Source organism: Etheostoma cragini, chromosome 23, assembly GCF_013103735.1.
Source record: "Etheostoma cragini isolate CJK2018 chromosome 23, CSU_Ecrag_1.0, whole genome shotgun sequence".
NCBI lineage: Eukaryota > Metazoa > Chordata > Actinopteri > Perciformes > Percidae > Etheostoma > Etheostoma cragini.
The window spans coordinates 16,714,207-16,735,248 of NC_048429.1; the positions used below are offsets into that span (position 1 = coordinate 16,714,207).

At 42.7% G+C, this 21,042-nt stretch overlaps 1 protein-coding gene across 2 annotated transcripts in view; it reads left to right on the forward strand.

The window, feature by feature from the left end:
* arhgef39 (Rho guanine nucleotide exchange factor (GEF) 39) overlaps positions 1 to 20,690 on the forward strand; it is a 59,412-nt gene extending 38,722 nt beyond the window's left edge. The window contains exons 8-12 of one of the 2 annotated variants that reach the window (XM_034863193.1): positions 4,158 to 4,381; positions 11,064 to 11,152; positions 13,773 to 13,884; positions 16,728 to 16,825; positions 20,603 to 20,690. In XM_034863193.1, the coding sequence (XP_034719084.1) occupies positions 4,158 to 4,381; positions 11,064 to 11,152; positions 13,773 to 13,884; positions 16,728 to 16,825; positions 20,603 to 20,642 (563 nt within the window). In that variant the 3' untranslated portion in view covers positions 20,643 to 20,690. The remainder of the gene's footprint in view (positions 1 to 4,157; positions 4,382 to 11,063; positions 11,153 to 13,772; positions 13,885 to 16,727; positions 16,826 to 20,602) is intronic. The other variant, XM_034863194.1, reaches the window with a different exon arrangement.
* Positions 20,691 to 21,042: the final 352 nt, after the last annotated feature.

The following is a 21,042-nucleotide window of genomic DNA, read 5'->3' on the forward strand; positions in this document are numbered from 1 at the left end:
CACACACACACGTCAAATTGGTTCATCTTTACAGCTACAATAGATGGATTTATGGATGATCAGTTGTTGAAGGCTGTAGTCTGAGTTATTTCTCTACATGAAGTTAGTAGCTTTTATCATCAATATCTTAAAAAAAATTCCAGTTCCACTGGACTCTGACGTCCAAAGAAGCCCGTTGACTCTCCAACCCAAGGCTCATTGTGCCACAGCAGCCGCCCCCTGCCTCTGATATCCCTCTGGCCCCGGACACATCAGGGGGAACAGGACCCTTTGTAGATCAATCTTTATTTGCTGCCTCACCTGGTCCAGCCCGGTAGACTTTGTAGTAGAGCAGAGGTGCTCTTTGACAAGGGAAGCTGAAAGGCCTGGACACGGAGAGGAGTGATTGGCACTTCCTACTCTTTGAACCTGCTGCTGTGGATGGTCCGATGTATGCAGGGGGTCTACACAGATCATCTCCACCCTCTCGGACTCCTCACCTTTGCCTGTCAGGGGGCCAACAGGGGGCATCTTCTACAACTTTAAAGGTTAGGGAAACTGGTTTGCTTTTAAAAGGAGCACTGGATTTAGGTTTGTGTCTTAAAACACAAAATCATTCTTGTTCTTTATGGTTTCAACAGATAGTGGCTGTCTGGCATTAAGACACTTTCCCATTCCCCATTGCATGAAGTACCAATCTTAAGTGGAAGCACAGGAGTGGCTGGGAAGGTGAAGACCTTTAGCGCACACTTCCTGGCCAGACAGAGTTTGAAGTGTGACGGGGCTGAGGGAGATCTCATGTCTGCAAAGTCACTGTCCCTGTCTGACTGAGTGAAATGCATCACTTTCTGATTCTTGAGCAGATGTCACACATTGCTTTCCATGCATTAAGGTTCTCATGAAATCTCGTCTTGAAGACTTTAAACAGCAACCAGATTAGCGTTGGTGTTTCCAAAAGAGTCCTTTCTTATCTAACTTACAAACATGGGCACACATCTTTTTCCGCATCATAGCTTGTTGACCCAAACTAACCTTCACTGGGAAGGGTGCACTGTTAATGTCAGGTTGCATGTTGGATAGCTGATTAGCTGCTCAGCTGCAGCATGTAAATGTACCTGCAAATGTCACTTGTCAAACAGGGCGACACAGGCATCCCATTGGAGTCCTCTGCCTGTCATACCTCAAACCTCCTAAACTCATTACATTCAACTTAATGAATCCTCCTTTCTCTGCAGTTATTAGGCCAGGAAACACATTTGTAACAGAGAATCGGGCTGTCCGGTGACATGTCTGTTGTGACAGCCTGTGTTGGCCGCTAAAACGCAGATCTTTACATTTCTGCGGGTCGCCACAGAGGGGAAACGCAGCGAAAAGGCAAAAAGTTGAGACAGACTCATCTTTTGGAGAAACGCAGCCCCACGTCACGCTGCCGTGGCCGGTCAGACTTGTCTGAGCGGTTTGAGGCGGTGTAAGAGTCCCTTAGAGGAAACGGTAACATCACTGCTGCTATTGTTGCCACGAGAAAGTTTTGCCAGACTTTTTACCTGCAACAATAAAGCACTCGCTGTGTCTCGTTCTTCTTTTTTCTTTCTCTCTCTCCGGTAAAATGAAGCTGCACTCGGAAACGTCAACATCTATAAACAATCTGACGCAAAGCAGTAATTGTGAAATATAAAGTCTATGTGTGCTTTCTTTGTTGGGGGGGTTAAATAGCAAAAGGACGTCACAGAAATGGTCTGTTTCAAAGACACCCCCCCACCCCCCTGCAGCCCCCACTATCCACCATGCTGCAAATCACCGGATGACTATGGTTGTCCACCCTGAGACAGAGCTGAGGGTGGAGGACAGATCTGACGATGGTTATTGTAACAACACATTAAAATGACTGCTTGCTCTCTTAACATGCTTGTATAAGGCTCAAGGCGTTTCATTTTTATTTCAAATATTTAATGGAACGATCACAACCACAGCTCCAATCTCCACACAACACCTGAGAGAGTCACAGCGTGTTCCTTGACTGTTCCGTTTGAGACCCATGGCATTTTAAAAGCAATTTGACCCCTCCCTGCCCCCGCCACTTAATCTCAATGGGCTTGTCTGTTGCTGGAAAAGTCCTCTCTGAGCCCCAGAGGTAGCGCTCCGGCCACTCAGGCAAGCTGCAATCACAGGCTACTGGCTGGGCCAATTACAAAAGCAACCTGGACCCAGGCTTTTCCAGAGGACCCAGAGTTTTCATCTTATCTATCCAAATGTCAGCCTCTTGCTTATTAGCTATCATCATGCTGCTGTCAATCATGGTGAAAGAGATGAGAGCTTTCCTCACGGGCCTACCTCCTACTGAGTCTGTCTTAGATTCACTTCTCAGTTCACCATGGCTGTTATAATCATTGTTTTTAATTCTCTGCAGTTTTTTTCCGCTCTTATTGCACACACTGTGACGTTGGTTAACCTGCATTGGTGCTCAGTTTAAATGCCTGGTATGTAGGTTGTTGAATCAATAGTGTTTGTTTAAATCCAAATTCAGTATTTAGTCCATTTATTGAATCGGAATCCTTCTGAATCCCTTGTCAAATTTCCATCTGCTTCAGCTCTTACAAGTACCTTCAAGCAAAAGTACCTAAAACTCAAAGATCTGTTATGTTGACGACCTGTGGCTACAGCATGGAATTAGAAGAGCAGGATAAGGCATTCAACCAATCAGGACATACTAACGCACAAACCTGACACAACTCATCTTTTTCTCCAAAGGAGCAGCCATTCTTTTTTCTTTTCACTGTCTGACTGGGAATCTACAGATTAATCGTCCCCTGGGATTAATAAAGTGTTTGAATCTGACTCTTTTGCAGCCATTATAGGATTAACGTCAATCAGATGCAGCATTTGTTAGTCCCTACTTCTGTGCAATGGTTACCTGGCTAAAAATTAGAAGCCTGCTAATGTTGCCAGAAAGACATGCACATATGTCTTTGCTAATAAAAACGAGCCTGGGGAGAGAAATAAATATGGTTGTTAACTCCAGAACTAATCCAACCCAGATCTACAGTAGAGCCCAACCTAACCCCCAATTTCCACCGTAACGGCTGTGGATGGGCTCCGCTGCTTGTCGGCTCTGTGCTCCACCGTCCGCCAATACCCACCACCTCCGAAGGTTGAGGAACGGCTGCGACATGACTGACACCATGAAAACTGTGTTTTCATGGTGTATTGCAGGGAGATATGATCCGACGTGAGCACCGTCTATTTTATTTAGAAAATTAACCAGATGTTTTATTTTGTTTTTGTGCTTGACTTCCTGTCCCGCACTATCTACCTTGTATCTGAATTGTTGCGGAGCTCTACGGCGTCTGGCATAAATAGAAACTCTGCGTATCTGCTCCGGAGGGCTGGGGATCGCCGGAGCTGTGACGCCCTTCCACAGTCTGGAAATACACACATTGACTTTAATGGAAACCTAATCACTCCACTGCCGTTCCGCAATTGGTGGAAATTAGGAGTAAGGGTTATCCCACTGGACTGTTTGACCCTGATCAGGAGCCTCTCTCGGACAAGGTAGTTACAGGAACAAAGTTTTAGGAACCGTCCACTTGGAAACAGTTCTACTTACTACTCTCCCCAAAAAGTTTTTCCCATTTGCATTTGACCGGGCCAAGTGGCCAAAGGAACTGACCTTTTGTTATCATAACCCAGCCATCTAACCACCACTAAGCGGAAAAGGGAGAAGACCCTGCCCTGAGATAGGAGCTGAAAGAGTTCCGGGAACTATGGCCAGAGGAACTTAATAATCCCTAAATTAGATCAGTCGGAACACAAGAACAAAAGGGTTCTAGGAAGGTTATGTTTTAGGAACTGCAAAAATTCCTCCGGTCGGGAATCAGATGGGGTTGCCATGGATCAGCAGAACAGAGTTTGGGTTTGGGATGGTCTGGGGAATGTAAAAAGCATTTCTGTAATAAACTGCTCAGGAGACATAGTGTAAGAGAAGTGAAACTGAAACATGCTTTTGTTCTGTCTAGTTATATACAGTATTGTGTATGGACCTCCAGCTGTGACACGTGTGTGTGTGTGTGTGTGTGTGTGTGTGTGTGTGTGTGTGTGTGTGTGTGTGTGTGTGTGTGTGTGTGTGTGTGTGTGTGTGTGTGTGTGTGTGTGTGTGTGTGTGTGTGTGTGTGTGTGTGTAGGGCGGTGGTACATCCGGGAGGGCTGGCTGAAGGTGGTTCCTTCTAAAGGAGCAGACGTTCAGCCCAAGATGTTCTTCCTCTTCTCTGACATGCTGCTGCAGGCCAAGCGCTGCGGCCCGCTGCGGAGCGGAGACAGGTTTTCGGGCCAGCGTGCCTTCCCCCTGCAGGACTGCACTGTGGAGAAGGTGTTTGGCCACACCCGGAGCCAGGGAGGCCTGCTCAGCGTGAGTACTGCTCCGGTCAGGGATCAGGGAGCTTCTAGGATATTGGCGCGGGTAGTATTCAGCTCAGTCGCACTGGAAAGAAGGGGAGAAAGTAAAAACAAACTACTAACTGACCTATTAGAACAAAAACAGCAAGAAACATTAAATTCTAGCATTCAATTTTCATTGCAAAGTCATCTCAACTATGATCTTTTTTCACATAGAATGAAGACTGTTTTGTCCTACATCTCTATCTATTCCAGTCACCGATAACTTTCAGTACATGTGCCGTGTACGTATTGTATTACAGTAGACCTATGCAGTGTATACTTTACAATATAATAGATATAATGGAACTCTTGCCCCATCAGGGCAGGAAATAAGTCGTTGTCTCTCCAATAATACACACAACCCAACCAGAAAACAATCAGTTAATTCTCCTAGCTAACACAAGTTCCTTTTAATGGCACTCATTTTTTAACGTGCGATTAACGCCAACATGTTCTGTGATTTGGCTTGGTGGTTTGGGAGATCACTAAGCTGTAGCAGTAACGTTGGGGACAGTGTTGCCAACTTCAACACTTTCTCACCAGATTCAGGGACTTTTCAGACCCTCTCAGCAAGTTATTATGAATATATTTATATTGGAATGCCTTCCTATGTGCCAAGTCCACAGATCGTGGGTTAAACACTAAAGAGCACTTGTCTCTTCCCCTTTGTCCTCTGCACAGCAGCACTGCACAGTCTGTAGTGGCTTTTAAAATACTATATACAATGCCATACTGTAATAAACGGAAGAAATAAAGCTCCTTGAGCAGAAATGGAGTCTTTTGAATGGCGAGTTGAGTTTAAAGCCCTTCCAGATGGCTCTCTCCTCAACACTAAAGTTGTCTTGTGTACTGGCTGTGAACTGAGTTACCACCGGAGAACGCCCAGTCTCAAACACCCCTTGATCATTGAAAATAATAATAATACATTTTTCTGGGTCTGTGGAAGACTTAGATGCATTACTTGGTGTGGGGTTTAGGCCTCCCTTCTCAACAATTTTTTTGTAACCTTTTTTAATTAAAATAAAAATGCATTTTGTGTCACTCCTGTGGGATTTTGCACCTCTTTGTAGGTAACCTCTCGTTGGTAAGTTTTTTTTTCCTTCGGGTAATTTTGGGTCTCTGGTGATTTGTAGTCGATTTGGGTCGTTTTTTTTTCAGTAAATCTGTGTCTAAAACGTTGGAAAAGTAAGAGCAGATAATAAATAAATGACACTCAGAAAACTTAAAGACAAAACATGCTTAAGCAGTCCACCAATAATAAACTAGAAAGTCTTCAAGTCACAATCATTTAGCTTGAATGCTGTCAAAACATCTTGGGTGGTGCACCTAAACTTTATAATGGTGGGAAAAACCCTGATGTGGGATACTCACACAAATAATCATGATTACAGATTTGAATCGTGTGTGTGTGTGTGTGTGTGTGAGCTCTGTCTGTTGTACATATCACAGTGTTTTCCAGCATTCAACACAGTTTGAAGTCTGTTGTGTAACTATAGAGAAATGTTGAAAAGTTGAATATGCTCCGCGTGTTTGTTGGGCAGCAGGTGGCGAGACATCTGTTTGTTGATTTGTATATACACATGAGTGCATCCTTAGCACAGGCACTATTTAAAGGTGCAATATGTAATACTGACAGCTAGTGTTTAAAATAGTTACTCTAGGACAAATTCAAAATACCGGAGAGAGTCGTCTTCCCACCCTTTCTTTCCTAGACTCGAAGTTCGTGGAGGTTGCCAGGCTGAGACCGCAACATCCACAACAATGTGTCTAGACGCTTGTCTCACATAGCGAGACATTACTGCACATCACAGCGGAGTAGCTAACGTTAGATGCTGGCTGTGTTGAGAGTCATAAAAGCCCGTGCTCACGGGGAGCTCTGCACCTAACTGAGAGACACACTTCCTCAGCTTAGAATTACAGTAGGAACCACTAAAAACACAACAACCTTGCCATCTTTTTCCAACCGACTAAAATACGCACTTTATTGGCTTAGAATTACGTTAACAATCGCTAAACACACTGCCAACTCATGGTCCTCTCTTCCCAATGTACAGCCCCCTCTCTTGGCTTTAAATAACTTACCACTGTTGGCGACAGCCGTGGCCCGCTTGCCTGGTTCCCCAGTAAAGTTAGCAGGGTTAGCATGGCGGCGTTAGCCAGGACCAGTCGGGATCACTTTACTGGCTTGTTTTCTCGAGTAAGTAAACAACTCAGGTTCTATAGCTATATAATTCAATCTGAGTACACCAACGTTGAAATGACATAAAATTCCCTTCCCTAATAGCCGTGATAAAATACCCTGAAGCCAATGCTTACCTGTTCAATTTAGAAATTAGCCGACTCACCGTCCTTTTGGCTCTCAATTGTCGCAATCTTTCAAATACATCTCTAATACTTAACCGGATTTGTTACGTCTCTGGTCACACAACTGTTAGAAACAGTTTTTCTTTTTTTAGGTCAGGTAGAATCTATCTCCGTTGATCATGTTTGTTTGCTGCTTTCATGGCTGTACTAGCGTTAAAGCTGTAGCTACAGCTGCTGAGTTTACGTTTTTACAGGCAGATCTGGCAACCCGGCTTGGCTGTCAAACCGGGCAGTTGGTAATAACACCCAGGTTGAAACACAAACCGAAATTACAAAAGGAGAACATATTGGCATTAGCATTGTTGTCAGAAAACTTGGCATGTTTACTTTATATCTGATGATGTATTGGGCTCATTTTTGGATTTATTACAGTAAATATATTACATTTTGGACCTTTTTAATTTGTCTTACTTCTGGCCGTGGTGTTTGCTGATGTATAATCTGCCACACGGAGGTTCCCTAAATGGTTTCCAGCCTCACGGAATGGAAATGGCATTTATTTGTGCTTGTCAGGGAAGACCTGTACTCTCCCTACTCACTCCAACCCCTTGTTGAAGTAGCCCAAAATCTGCACTTTGAATGTGTTTTTGCTCTCCGTCTGATCCGTCTCTCAGCGCTCTGTACAGTTGCTTGCAGACAAATAGCGTCTTAATGATGTAGGTGCTGTCATGAAACATTCAAAAGAAGGAGTCGCGCGTCACTGAGTGAGTATCCAAAGCCTTTCTGCTGCGAGTCTTCGGTGCCAGCGCTGCACGCCATCAATATTCATTTTAGCAGATAGCGCTATGTTGTGCGGCTAATGTGATTCATGACGACTCCGCGTCTGCTCCCAAATGTTAAAGCTGGGTTCACACAGCAGCATACAGTTGGGCTCAGCCAGTCAGGGATTAATTAACAACGCAAAGTGAAGATTCATATATTAAGTAACTCAAATGTACCACAGTGAAGAGCCTAGGACCAGAAAATGTTTGACGTTTCTTAACCTTTTAGCTGTTGGTCAGAGTTATTAAGAGTTACTAAGAGTTATTAAGCATTTATGTTCATGCCAAGCTCTAACAACCTGAGGTGACATCCCTAGATTTCAGTAGAAAGAAAACCTCCCCTACCCCACATAACTCCACTCTCCGTCAAGTTCATGTGTTGCTTTCTTTTCATCTTCTATCTCAATTATTAAATGTTTGTTTTAATTATAATAATAAATAAATACTATATATATATATAATTTTTCACGGTATTCTTCTTTTTTTTAACTCTAAGGTGTCCTTCAGTGCTATGAAAGGCGCCCATTAATAAAATGTATTATTATTATTATTATTATTATTATTAAAGAGATCTTTATTAACAGTCAGTGTAAAATACTGACTGTATATATATTGTGGGAGTGTAGTACAAATAAAGATCAGAGGGGAAATTCAGGTAACCCTCGTGTGTGTGTGTGTGTGTGTTTGTGTGTGTGTCTTTGTTTAAGAGTGTGAGTGAGTGAGTACGTGTCTCTGTGTGTGTGTAACAGAATCTCTGAGTTGCTGGATCAGATTAGGCTGCAGATCCATCTCTTCCGGCCCTCCAGTAAATACATCTTCCTCAAGCCTGTCGCTGCTCTCCGCCAGCGCGCAGCGCGTTATCTAATGGCAGAAATGGCATTTCATTAGCCTCTTATCCCACCGAGGCCCAAATGCATACTCAATAGCATTACACATAATTTCTCATAAGGACACATTATTGATCCCGGGCCCCTACCTGAGCTCCAGGAAAAGGGCTGTCAGCACTCCAGGGCCCTCCTCATCCAGGGCCATGAAGAATTAAAGCCAAATTAAATTTGACAGCTGTAAATGCCATGGCAATCTATATGCAAAGTTTGGGGAGGGGGGAGAGAAATAGCTTTTATTAAAATTTCCGGTGTGTTTTTTTTTCTTGGTCACGTTTGTAGAGAGCTGGCTTTTATTTGTGTTTTTCTCATCATCTTGCGTCTTCTCCTCTCCCTCCATCGGTCCACCATCCTCCTTCTCTCCATCTGCAGTCTTCCTCCTGCTAATATCCCCTTGCTACTTGAATATTTTCCCACATCCCTGACACATTCTCTTTGATGTATAAATAATCAAGCTAAATTATGTGCAGCGATGAGGCTCTGTGCGCCGCCGTTCTTATTACACAAAGTAATTTCTACCTAAGAGGGTCAGATTTCCTGACAAATCCCTAATTACCGCATTGCAATAGAAGTGGAATCTATTTGTGCATAAATCAACCACCATCCCCCGTGCGGCGAGTGCCTAATATCATGCGGCACTCAGTTCGGCCTCACTTGCTGAACTCTGTAATTAGATCATACTTTTGATGATGGTACATTTGAAATCTTAATCTATTTAATGTATAATGAGACACCCCCCCTCCCCTTGTGTAAAAACACCATTATGTGTGATGAGCTTTACACTTGTCTGCACCAGTGTAAGGTTCTGTTCAAATACACATTGAAATAATCGATATGTCACTTCTCAGCAAGCTAGCTTCCTGCGCAGTGGCTCCAGCCGCAGCTAAATGGGAAAGGTCATTTAATATGGTGGAGGCCTAATTCTGATCCCCTGGACTAGCATTTCCAGTGTAATTACACTGCTCTAAAAGCCCCTTTTGTGTAGGTGCCAACTCCTTTTGCTTTGTTTGACCAGTACAATTATGGCTGGGGTGGAGAGTTGATAATTACTGTTGACTCAGAGGAAGAGGAGCCTGTCACCGCTACATGTAGGACACAGTGTTGTGTTCCCTGTTCATGTGACAAATCCTGTTACTTTACCTGCGTTCTCGGTTTTCTCTAGCTTCACATTTGAGTGTTTCAATGGCACTAAAGACCTGTGAAGAGCAGCAGGAGGTTTAGCTTTAGGGCAAGCTGGTTGGAAGGAGAGCTTTTAGCTTGCTTTGTTCTGCCCTCTGCTGTTTTTACAGTGTTCCTGCAGGTTCAGTTCCGCTGTAGAGAGACTAACAGATCAACTGCTCAAATAAAGCTGATATATTTACAGTTTGTTCTAGTTCACATGCCTGCAGTGCATCTTTCACATCACTGATGCTGGTCCTGAAGAATTACAAAATGGCCCAGGAAAACTATCCTTTGTCCCGACAAAGTTTCAATCTATCCATCAAAGACTGAGTGACATTGCCACAATTTGGATTAATCCTCAAAATAACAGTATTTGTCATATCAGGCCACTAAAGTCAAACTATGTCCCGAGGGTGCCCTGAGTAACTTTTCCTTTCTTTTCCGGTTCTTATAGATTTTCCGTTCAGATTTTTTGAAGGGTGGAGTTGAAACAGTTCACAGGCTTATTTCACTGATAAGAGAGACATTTCATTTTTGTTCAGTAGTGATTTACAGTATTACTGTGCTTTTTCAATGTAAAATAAATAGGGATGCACCAATCTGACTTTTTCAATCCCAATACCAATGCCTGGGCGCTGTGTATCTGTCGATACCCGATACTGATCCGATACCGTTGTTGAATTAATAATAAACTGTATACCCTCCACCTTATACCTTCCTAAAGGCACCAGCCTTTCCTAACTAAACATGACTTTCCTAACTAAGACTAAATAACATAGATGTTATGTATTGAATTCTTATTTATTTGTTATTTAAAAAAATATTGTGCATTCAAATTGAAAATAGAATGTAATCAAGCTTAAGCTAAATTTAAATCAATAAAACGTAGCCGTAGAAACAAAATAGTGTATTGGTCAAACATACAATACTAATCAGTTACTAAACATTGTTAACATGTACAAAAATGCATTTGAATTCTTATTTATTTGTTCTTAAAAAGTAAGTGTGCATTGAGATCTAAAACAGAATGTAGTCCAACTTCTTATATTCAAATAAATAAAATGTAGCCGCAGAAACCAAACACTACAGGAAACGTTTTACGCAGAATCCTTTTCACCGCAGAGTACCTATTGGTTGAACATACCCCATAACCCCCCCGCTTCATAAGTCAGGACACAAATCTGGAAATAACTGGAAAAACATTGGCCTTTCAGTTACCAGGCCGGTTATGATTAGGCCAACAGTTGGTGCCATCTAACTAACCTCTCCAAACTGGCCAGCTGAATCATTCAGTTTGCTGTTAAAAAATGTGCAGATACCCTGTAACACTTATAAGGAATTTGCCAAGAAATGAAGAAGGAATCCTATGTTTAAGCTGTTAATGTTAGTGTGACAGGGTTATGACAGACATTCTAGACTTCATAACGGCTTATACTCACCTGTTCTGCCAACACACATTCTAACTCCTCTCCTCTCCCTGCAGCTAACCTTCCCCAAGGCCAAACTCCTGCTGATGTCCTGCAACCAGGAGGAGCTCAATGACTGGTACCAGAGCCTGAGCTCCGCTGTCGGGTACGCACGCACAAGCACACACGCACACGCACACTCACACTCACACGCACACATACACACACGCATAATCATAAGTAAACAAATACAGTACATACACATATATATATATATATATATATATATATATATATATATATATATATATATATATACACACACATATATATACACACAGACACACATACCGTACATACACATATATACACACACACACACACATACCACACACGTGCCCAAACTTTTAAACCCCACTGTACAAATTTGGGCACCTCAGGTAAAAAAATTATGAATGTGCCCATAGAAACCCAAGAAAAGATGGAAAAATCTCCAAAAGGCATCAAATGACAGATTAGACATTCGTATAATATGTCACAAAAAGTTAGATTTTATTTGCATCATTTACACTTTCAAAATAACAGAAAACAAAAAAATGGCATCTGCAAAAGACAACTGCTTAGAAGAAGCCATGGTGCTGATTGTTGGGGCAAGGTCAGATGAGGGCGTTTAAAACCTTAAGATTGACATCCCCGGGTCTTTCCAGACAATGACTGAGAACAATCCATGACACTGTCACGTCTCAGATTTCCAAAGAGGGCAGTACAAGGTATAAACTCTACAGTGTGCCCAAACTTTTGCGGACACCTTTTTATTTTATTTTTTTGCTATTTTGAAAGTGTAAATGATGGAAATAATATCAAACTTTTGTGACATGGTATACAAATGTCTAATTTGTCATTTGATGTCTTTTCAAGATTTTCCTTGGCTTCTTTATGTACATTATTTTTACAATTTTTTACCTGGGGTGCCCAAACATTCAAACCCCACTGTAGAGGTACTGAACATGTGTGTGTAATGCGGGCCTGTGTGTTATGTGTGTAATAACAACAGAGTGAAAAGATCATAATTTCCTCTTTAGGGATTAATAAAGTATGCGTTATTATTATTACTTCTCAGTAGCGAAAGACTAAGTTTGACTGCAGCTGATTCTGTACTTCCAGCTTTCTGTCTCTCATTGATCAGCCAGAGCTTAGGAAGTGGCCCGGTCCCGGGTCCCTGGAGGAGGATCTGGGTCAGCCCCGCTGTGTTGAAGGGCCTGACTCCAGCGTGCCCGGCCAGGCTAATTAGTTTATTACTTTGTCAGAGTGGTGAGAGAGGAAGCTGTCAAAGAGCTGGGAGCAGCCAGCAGATGGGCAAGGGGGCTAAACTCCAGGGAGTGTAATTATCTGTGGTGGAGGACTGGGGAGAGGACAGGCTAAGAGGACCAAGGGTCAGCAGCAGTCATACCACTGGGAGGAGGGGGGGAGGGTGTGTGTGTGTGTGTGGTTGTGAGAAGGCTAAATTATTGATTTAACAAAGACTACACACTGCCTGCACTGACATCTCTGAATCTGTCCAATGTTGTTCTGAATGATTATTTAAAAAAATATATTTTTTAACAGATTGATAGCCATTGTTTTCCCGCTTTTCTCTCACACATACACACACACACACACACACACACACACACACACACACACACAAACACACACAAACAGGGGCGGCTGTGGCTCAGTGGTAGAGCGGTTGCCTGCCAATCGGAAGGTTGGGGGTTCAATCACAGGCCCTGCAGTCCCATGTCGAAGTGTCCTTGGGCAAGACACTAAACCCGGAGTGTAAATGTGTGCGAGTGTTTATCTGATGAGCAGGTGGCACCTTGTTCGACAGCCTCAGCCACAGTGTATGAATGTGTGTGAATGGTGAATGTCTCCTTTAGATGTAAAAGCGCTTTGAGTAGTCGTTAAGACTAGAAAAGCGCTATATAAATACAGCACATTTACACACACACACTAACTCATCCTTAAGTGACTGCAGACGTAACTTTAACGAAGTTTGTACTTGACTTAAACTTTCCTTTTGTTAAAAAATCATATTGATACAGACACACACTCTCTCACACACACACACACACACACACACACACACACACACACTCTCTCTCTCTCTCTCTCAAGTCCTAGCCAAGGGACTTAATTAGTGGGTAGATCAATGCTTGGTGACAGAAAGTGAACGGCTGACCACCAGGGATGCAGTGAAGGCTAAGGACAGTTTAACTCTTCCTTCCTTTCCTTTTCATCTGCAGATCTCTGTCTGGCCTCATAAGATCCTGTTCTAATATGTGTAGTGTGTATGGCTGGAGATAATTTCCATATTATCCTTTTTACTCTCAGTGGAAATGGAATTCTGTTCCATGTTAAAGCCAGAAGAGGTTATAAAGTATTCTGATGGTTAAAGTTATTGTTGGTAGAAAAAGTCCTCAACGTAGACATTTTCAGTTTAATGTCAGTGAATATCAGTTCATTTTTCATACATTTGCTATATTGCGATATACTGACAGGAACTTGGAAAATGGTCTTGTAACATGGTAATATTATTGTTAACAAATATCAGTGTCAAACTATGCATATATACATTTTGGGTAAATCTGGAGAATAGGTTCAAATCAGCCAATAGTAGAACCCTACACACACTACTTTAAAAGGGTTTATGTTGTGTGTTCTAATCTGCATACATTCAAACGTATCTAGGTCTATCAAAGTGAATGCAACTAAATGTAACAAATGAGTGTGTGTTGTCTTTACAGGAATCTGCAGTCCAAGCAGACAGTAGTGCATCAAAGAGATGAGTTGTGCCGCAGACCGCTCAGGCCAGCTGCAGCTGCTGCCGACACAGCCAGCCGCAGGAAGAGAAACATGGTGAGTTCTACACACAGAGTTCAGTTAGAACTGTCAGGCGGCTAAAGCACAGGTGGAAATGATTATACCCATGGTCATGAAACCATAATGAACGAGTGATCTTGGTTTGGTCTGACGCTTTTATCCAAAGTGACTTACAATTGCTAAATGTCAGAGGTTGCACGCCTCTGGAGCAACTAGTGGTTAAAAGTCCCATGACATGAAAGTGTCACTTCATGAGTTTTTTTAAATCATTAATATGAGTTTCCCCAGCCTGCCTATGGTCCCCCAGTGGCTAGAAATGGTGATAGGTGTAGACCAAGCCCTGTGTATCCTGCTCTGCCTTTTGAGAAAATGAAAGCTTAGATGGGCCGATCTGGAATCTTGCTCCTTATGAGGTCATAAGGGGCAAGGTTACCTCCCCTTTTTCTGCTTTGCCCACCCGGCGAATTTTGCCCACTCATGAGAGAGACACATCATGGCTTTCAAACAAGCAAAGTGGCAGTTTTTCAAGGCCACACCCCCGGCCTCCACCTTGCCCCTCCTTCTCTCCTCCTCAAAATCTACACTCGGAAATGGCAAAAACTAAGCAAAGCTCATTGTGGGTCTGGCTCTTGTGGCTCTAATTCTGCAGCAAGGCAGAATTTTGGGAAAGAAACTTCAGATACAGTATTAGGGGACCACTAAGGTCTATATAAAAGAGACTTCAGAGACAGTTTTAGGGGACCACTAAGGTCTATATAAAAGAGACTTCAGAGACAGTTTTAGGGGACTACTAAGGTCTATATAAAAGAGACTTCAGAGACAGTATTAGGGGACCACTAAGGTCTATATAAAAGCATCTAAAGAGCAGCATGTCATGGGTCTTTTAAGTGTCTTGCTCAGGGTTCGCAGTGGGAATCGAATCATATCCACTGCGCTGTTGGTGGTGATGGTAGTGATCATTTTTATCTTCACAGTCTAAAAAAGAATGTCTAAAATTTAAAACTTTAAATTTGAGGCCTTAAAATGTCTTAAAAACAATTTTCACCCCGAGGTCTTAAATTTAATTTATTCACGTCTACAAAAGGCTTTACCCTTGTTAAAATTTACGCTGGCCACAGAAAGAATAAGTATTGAGTTGTAGCCTAAAAAGCGGCGCTCTAGAGTCTCTGTAACAAAACCAGCAGGATGCTGCCCTCGGACTGTTGGTTGTAGTTCTTTCTGGGGGATATTGGTGTGACTACGTAGGCGGTGATAAAACTTCAAATCTTGTGATAAATTCAATACCTGCCCGTGAAATACGTTCCCTCAGAGTTTGTTGAGTTATGCTAGACCTACGTGTGGATAAATGAACCTTTACTAATGTAGTCTAATTTAAAGTTAGCAGACTGAGCGGAGGATGTGTGGAATGTGTTGCTGTGTGTTGGAGCCTGGCTGGCTGCTCGGCGCCTTCAGAAAAAGCTCAAGCTAACAGGTCAATGGCTTATTAGCTAGCCAATTACCAGTAAAATCGGCAAAGATTGGATCTGTGAGGGCATTAATCTGCTCGGTGTACGTCACAAACAGAGCTAGCAGCCAGCGGACTATAACATCTGTTGGTCCGTGCAGAACTTGACTGAGCGGACTGTTTAGAGAGCATGTGACCGGTGTTACGGTTTAACTGGTTTTTGATCTAACTGGTAATATGTGTTGCAGGCGGGGCTGCACTTCTGCAGTAAACAGTTCTGATCAATTTGCCTCTTTTCCCCAATCATTTGTTGGAGTCTTGTGAAATATTACGGTAGGACTCTGACTGTAAACCACTGACACATAATAACTTCACTATACGGTAGGGCGGAACCATTTTGGAAAATAATCTAGTGATTTTTTTCCACCAATATTGCGATTTCAATTTAATATGCGATTATTTTTTTATTCAAAAAAGACAAGCTATAAATCATGGTATAGTTTAAACGAGACAAGATTTGATAGATTAAACCGGCTGTTCTTTCCTGGAGGCCAGTCCTGTATGTGATGATTAAATTAGGTGATGCATGGATTTATATGAATGACATCTTTTATCCCATTTACTCCTAAAACGCCTGCTAAAAACGCCTAGAAAAACCTATGTTATTCTGGGATAAATATCCTTATCTCCTTTGGTTTTTTGAGTTACTTCAATTTCAGCAGTTTAATAAGCGCTGACCAAGCCTGAGTGCAGACTGATTTGCTCTCACGAGTTACGTGACCAAATCTCATCCTTTGTGATTAAAAAAATTGTGTTTTAACATATGGCGATATTATTGCAAATGCAATTAATTGTTCAGCCCTAGTATAAGGCACCCGGGTAGCTCACCTGCTAGAGCGCACGCCCATATACAGAGGCTCAGTACTCAACACAGCGGCCGCAGGTTTGGTTCTGACCTGGGCCCGTTGCTGCGCGTCATTCCCCCTCTCTCCTCCCTTTCAAGTCTAAGCTGTCCTTTCAGAAATAAAGGCCTAAAAATGCCCCAAAAAATAATGTTCACTATAATAAGGTGATCATGAGGTTTATTGGCCCCAACAATCCATTTTTCAACCAAGTAATATATGTCTGGACTAAACAGCCCACTGACACCTGTTCTGTTCAATTCCTTCTCATTGTAAGGATTTGAGTTTGGTTCTATTACTCGAGTACAATATGTGTGTTCAGTCTGAGCTCTTTTCACTGTTTGGAAGAAAAAAAAGGTGACATTTCCGTGCACTTATCAGGATTTAGTAACAGTTGAATGAAAGGGGATGACAGTTGTGTTTGTGTTTTTGCTTGTGATTGAACCTGCTACAGAGAAATATTTCAGGCTGTAAGAAGCCCATTTCCATCAAACGTGCCATCGGAGTGAAAGTGCCTCTGCCCTTCTCTTCAGGTGACCGGTGAGACCAGTGAGCATGCTCAGGAGCCTCCAGCTGGGTGGGGTGGCAGCGCCCCCAAGAGGATGAGGCAGTGTGAGGCTCCAGAGCAGAGGTGGGATCATTTTGGAAGTTTCATTGGTTCCAATTTGGGGGGATCATATGCATCATATGTCTTACAATTACATTCCAGGATAAATCCAGTGTCCTTTCTCATTGGATCAGAATAAAATGTGTTTTCTACAGCGAGCCTGTTCAGCTGGACATACTGTAACATACAGAACACCTTTTACAATCTCAGATCCCATTTTCATTCACATTTCATTACTAAACATTGTGCTAAACATGAACAATACCTGAAACAGGTGATGTCACATCAGTGCTCATTTTACAGTTCAACAGTTTAGCAACAAAACACACTGCTGAGGGGACATTTTTTTCATGTTGGTTTTGAGCAGTATGCTATCCTGAAAAAAGAAGAAAAAAAAAACATTTTAAAACCGTAACATAAATCCAGCGTATTACCTGGGATCTGATAAACATTAAATTCATCATATTCTGAGCCCATCGCGCTGTTTTTGAGCTACTGTTGCTGTCATATTTCACTTCGTTTTTAAAGGAAATCAACTGTTGAGGCTTTCGTGGCTGTTTGTCACTCTGCCTAAGGAGAAACTGCTGTACTCACTCTCTTGTTTATTTGGCTGCCATGACTCCGCCAGTGATGATGTGCTGTCACTTTTCCAGTTGTTCAAACTCAAAGAGGAGAGAGAGCAGATGGCTGTTTGCTTGAGTTCATGGAGCAGACAACGGACTGAGTGTAAATAGTGAAAACCCTGCGTTAAGTGCAACATACTTGTTCTCAATTACTCTGTTTTTGTGATTGTTAGGAGCCAAAATGGTTGTCACGTTTGAATATTGTATCTTTGAGGATGGCTGTGCACAGTTTGACACTGATCTGCTGAAGGAAAAAAGTTGATCTATGCTCACCCTAAATCTGAGTGTAATACAGGGCTGCCAACTCTCACGCATTGGCTGTGAGACACACGCATTTGACTGGTTTCACACGCTCACACGCCACACCCCCGATTTCTCACGCTGAAGTGTCAGCCCGGTCGGTCAAATTTTCTGAAAGATGAGTTTATCTATAGATCTATCTGTTGAGCCACTCGCAATCGACTAGTTGTGCTTTCAGTGACTGTGAGGGGGTTAAAGAGCGCTCCCCGGCTTCAGGTGTGAGCTCTGAGTATCACAGAACCCGTCCGTCGCTTCGTGTCCTCTCTCTCTGTAAAGATAGAGGTGAGCAGCGTGGCTGGTAGTGTAGCAACTTCAGTTCATTTTAGAGGACTCGCTCTGCTGGGGGCAGTGACGCGTTGCATCTGTGCGTAGACCTCCGATAATGAGCAGCATACAGCCACCTCGAAACTATGTCAGAGATCAGAGACCCAAATGGGCCTCTGTGTCTGTCAGACGGTCTGAATGAGATCCACCATATCAGCGGAGCAATGACATGCACAGCAGACTATATTACAACTCTCCAAATCTCGGACAACAGAGATGGGAGGAGTTATATTTTCAATGTGCACATAGTTGTAAACATGAACAGAAATCTGATGAAACACATCTGAGCTATACTATACTATAAATACAATACTGCAACGTTGGGCCACTATTGTGCTTCTCTAACCTCCGTGCATCTCTTAATGTAACCGTAAATAATTCATTCAATGTTTCATAAAATGAACAAATAGTCTTTATTTTCCCAAAAAAGTAAATACAGTAAGTGGGGCCCAGAGGATGAGGGCCAAACATTACTGAGCCTTGGCACAAAGGTTAAAGGATTACAATTTATGTAATTCAGTGGTTCTTATTCTTTAGAATTTCAGTGGTCTTAGTTGATCCCTCAACATTAATTTAACTTTGGGTCCCTGGTCCCTACACCAGGCAGGGACCCCTGGACCTGTTCACCACAGACCCAAATCTTCTCAGCTGTTGCTGTATGCTCTTCATGTGGCTCATTATGTTTGGCACATTGTCTGGGTCAGTTCTTATATCATAAGAAATTAATAATGTAAATAATGTAAATGCTAAATGCCCTAAAACCTGTTGATACTACAACAATGCAAAGGTTCTTAACCCTACAGTTTTGCACATATCATGTAACACTTGATTTCTACATTTGATTTGCAAAAAAACTCTCCAGAAAGTGCCATTTAATGGTTTATTTTTCAAAATTTTTTCCTGGGGGGGCATGCCCCCAGACCCCCCTAGGGAGTGCCCCTATCCCCCACATATAACAAATCACAATTTAAACCCTGAAGGATAAAGACCCAAAGAAATTGCTTTGTACGCGGCAAAATATGGGTCGCCCCCCCAAATCTCAATCCAACGTTTGGGGAAAAGTTGGCAGCCCTGGGAATACTTGGAGGAAGGAGATGGTTTTGTGACATCACAATTGTGTGGTTCTGTCCACCATTGGACACAATTCTGGGAAAAGGATGGCTTGCTAGCGCGCTATCTACGCTAGCTAACAACGGTGGTCACAAACAAACATCTATTATCTAATGTCTGTTTAATCAGCCACACGTTTTCTTGTGGTGGTGCTGTAAGCTACTGTAGCTCATGTTGAGCTACATAACGTTAGCAACATAGCTTGTGTAGAATACAGCACCGGCAGAGCAGGGGGAGGTGTCAGGCAGCAGAGCAGACATTAACGTTAGTAACGCCTGTCCTGAAAACTATTTAGATCAAATGAGCTGGTTTGGCCATGGAGATGGGAGACACGGTTAGCTTGACCACCGGCGTCAGTTGCATGGTTGCTCAGTGTCAGTGGTTAGTGTAAGGTAAGTCCCAATATCCTCCTCTGGGTTTTCTTTCTGAGATAAGATTCTGTAGAAACAACCAGGCTTGTCTCTCTTTGGGTTGTACTATCCGACATTTTGGCTCCAGTGTGGTTAAAGCGTTGCCAACTCTTAAGACAGTGGAGGGAAGCTTCAGTTTGTCATCAAGGTGGGTGTTCCCATAGTGACATGATGTCACGTGAAAACTATGAATACTTCTCTGTAGGGGTGGAACGGTACACAGAAGTCACGATACAGTACAATGGAGGGAAAAGCTAAACAAGTTTTTTTTATTGTTTAGGTCTAATGCTGTTCCGCCTAGTGTCACTCCCCCTCTGCTTCTGATTGGTTAGTAGTTCTTACCTAGGTACTGTCAGGGCACGCCCTCATACTCTGCTTCTGACAGGCTAGTAGTCCTTAACTAGGTACTGAGCATGTGCGACTCCCAACAAAAATGGAACCGAATTGTGATGTCTCACTCTGTAGCTAAAAAAGAGACCTCAACACACATGGTCAAAAGAGGAGCTGCAGCAACAACAAAACATGATGGTATTAAAAATGACACCATGTAAACATATTCTGATAAAACAGTACAATTATGAACCTGAAAATTGGCATAACAGGAGCACTTTAAATGAGACATTCTATTTCAAAATCTTATTCACATTGCTTAAAAAGGAATATCTTCTGCTACGTTCCCCCTCTCATTCCCCCTGCTCTAGTGTTTCCCCCTCTCATTCTCCTGCTCTGGTGTTTGTCTGATTGGCTGATTGGGTCTTATTGGTCACAACATCTCGTTCTCTGAGACTATAGCTACTAACGTTACCATGGTAACTGCCAGCAGTGGGAGGAATCGCTGCCTCCTGTCTATGTCCAGTATACCATGATGTTAATGAGATATGAGGTTTGTTTAGTTAAACAGAGACTAGTTCTTCTACTGGAGATAAAAACACTCAAAAAACGCTTAAAAAACCAAAAACGTAGCGGTGGAGATGGAGCCTTTCAGTAATCTGTTTTGATTCTGATGATTTAAGAGCTTGTCTTTGTGTGTCCAGCAGTGCAGAAGCGTCCACCTCCAGCTGTGTGATCCTCTGATGAGGGAAAGTCTGAGATGTTTCTACTTCACACTCATGCAACAGCAGCTGCAGCCTCTGCTCATCCTGTGCAATATAAACTAACAATCTGGATCAGCTGTTTTTAAGATAATTTAATATAAACTAACAATATTTAAAGACCAAATATCTGACGAATGTTGAACTGTGAGCACCGTGTTGCTGCTGAATGCACCACTCCCCCAGTCTTCTCAGTCGGCGGTCATGTGACACTACGTTTACAGGCCACACACACATCTGCATATACATCCTTGGGAAATATTGAGCTTAAATCAGAGGAGGACGGCAGTATAACAGGGAGCCTCCTATCCTGTCACATGACAGGAGCACTGTGTCCAATCAGCTTCTTTCCGACGGGACACACACTCACACACACACACACA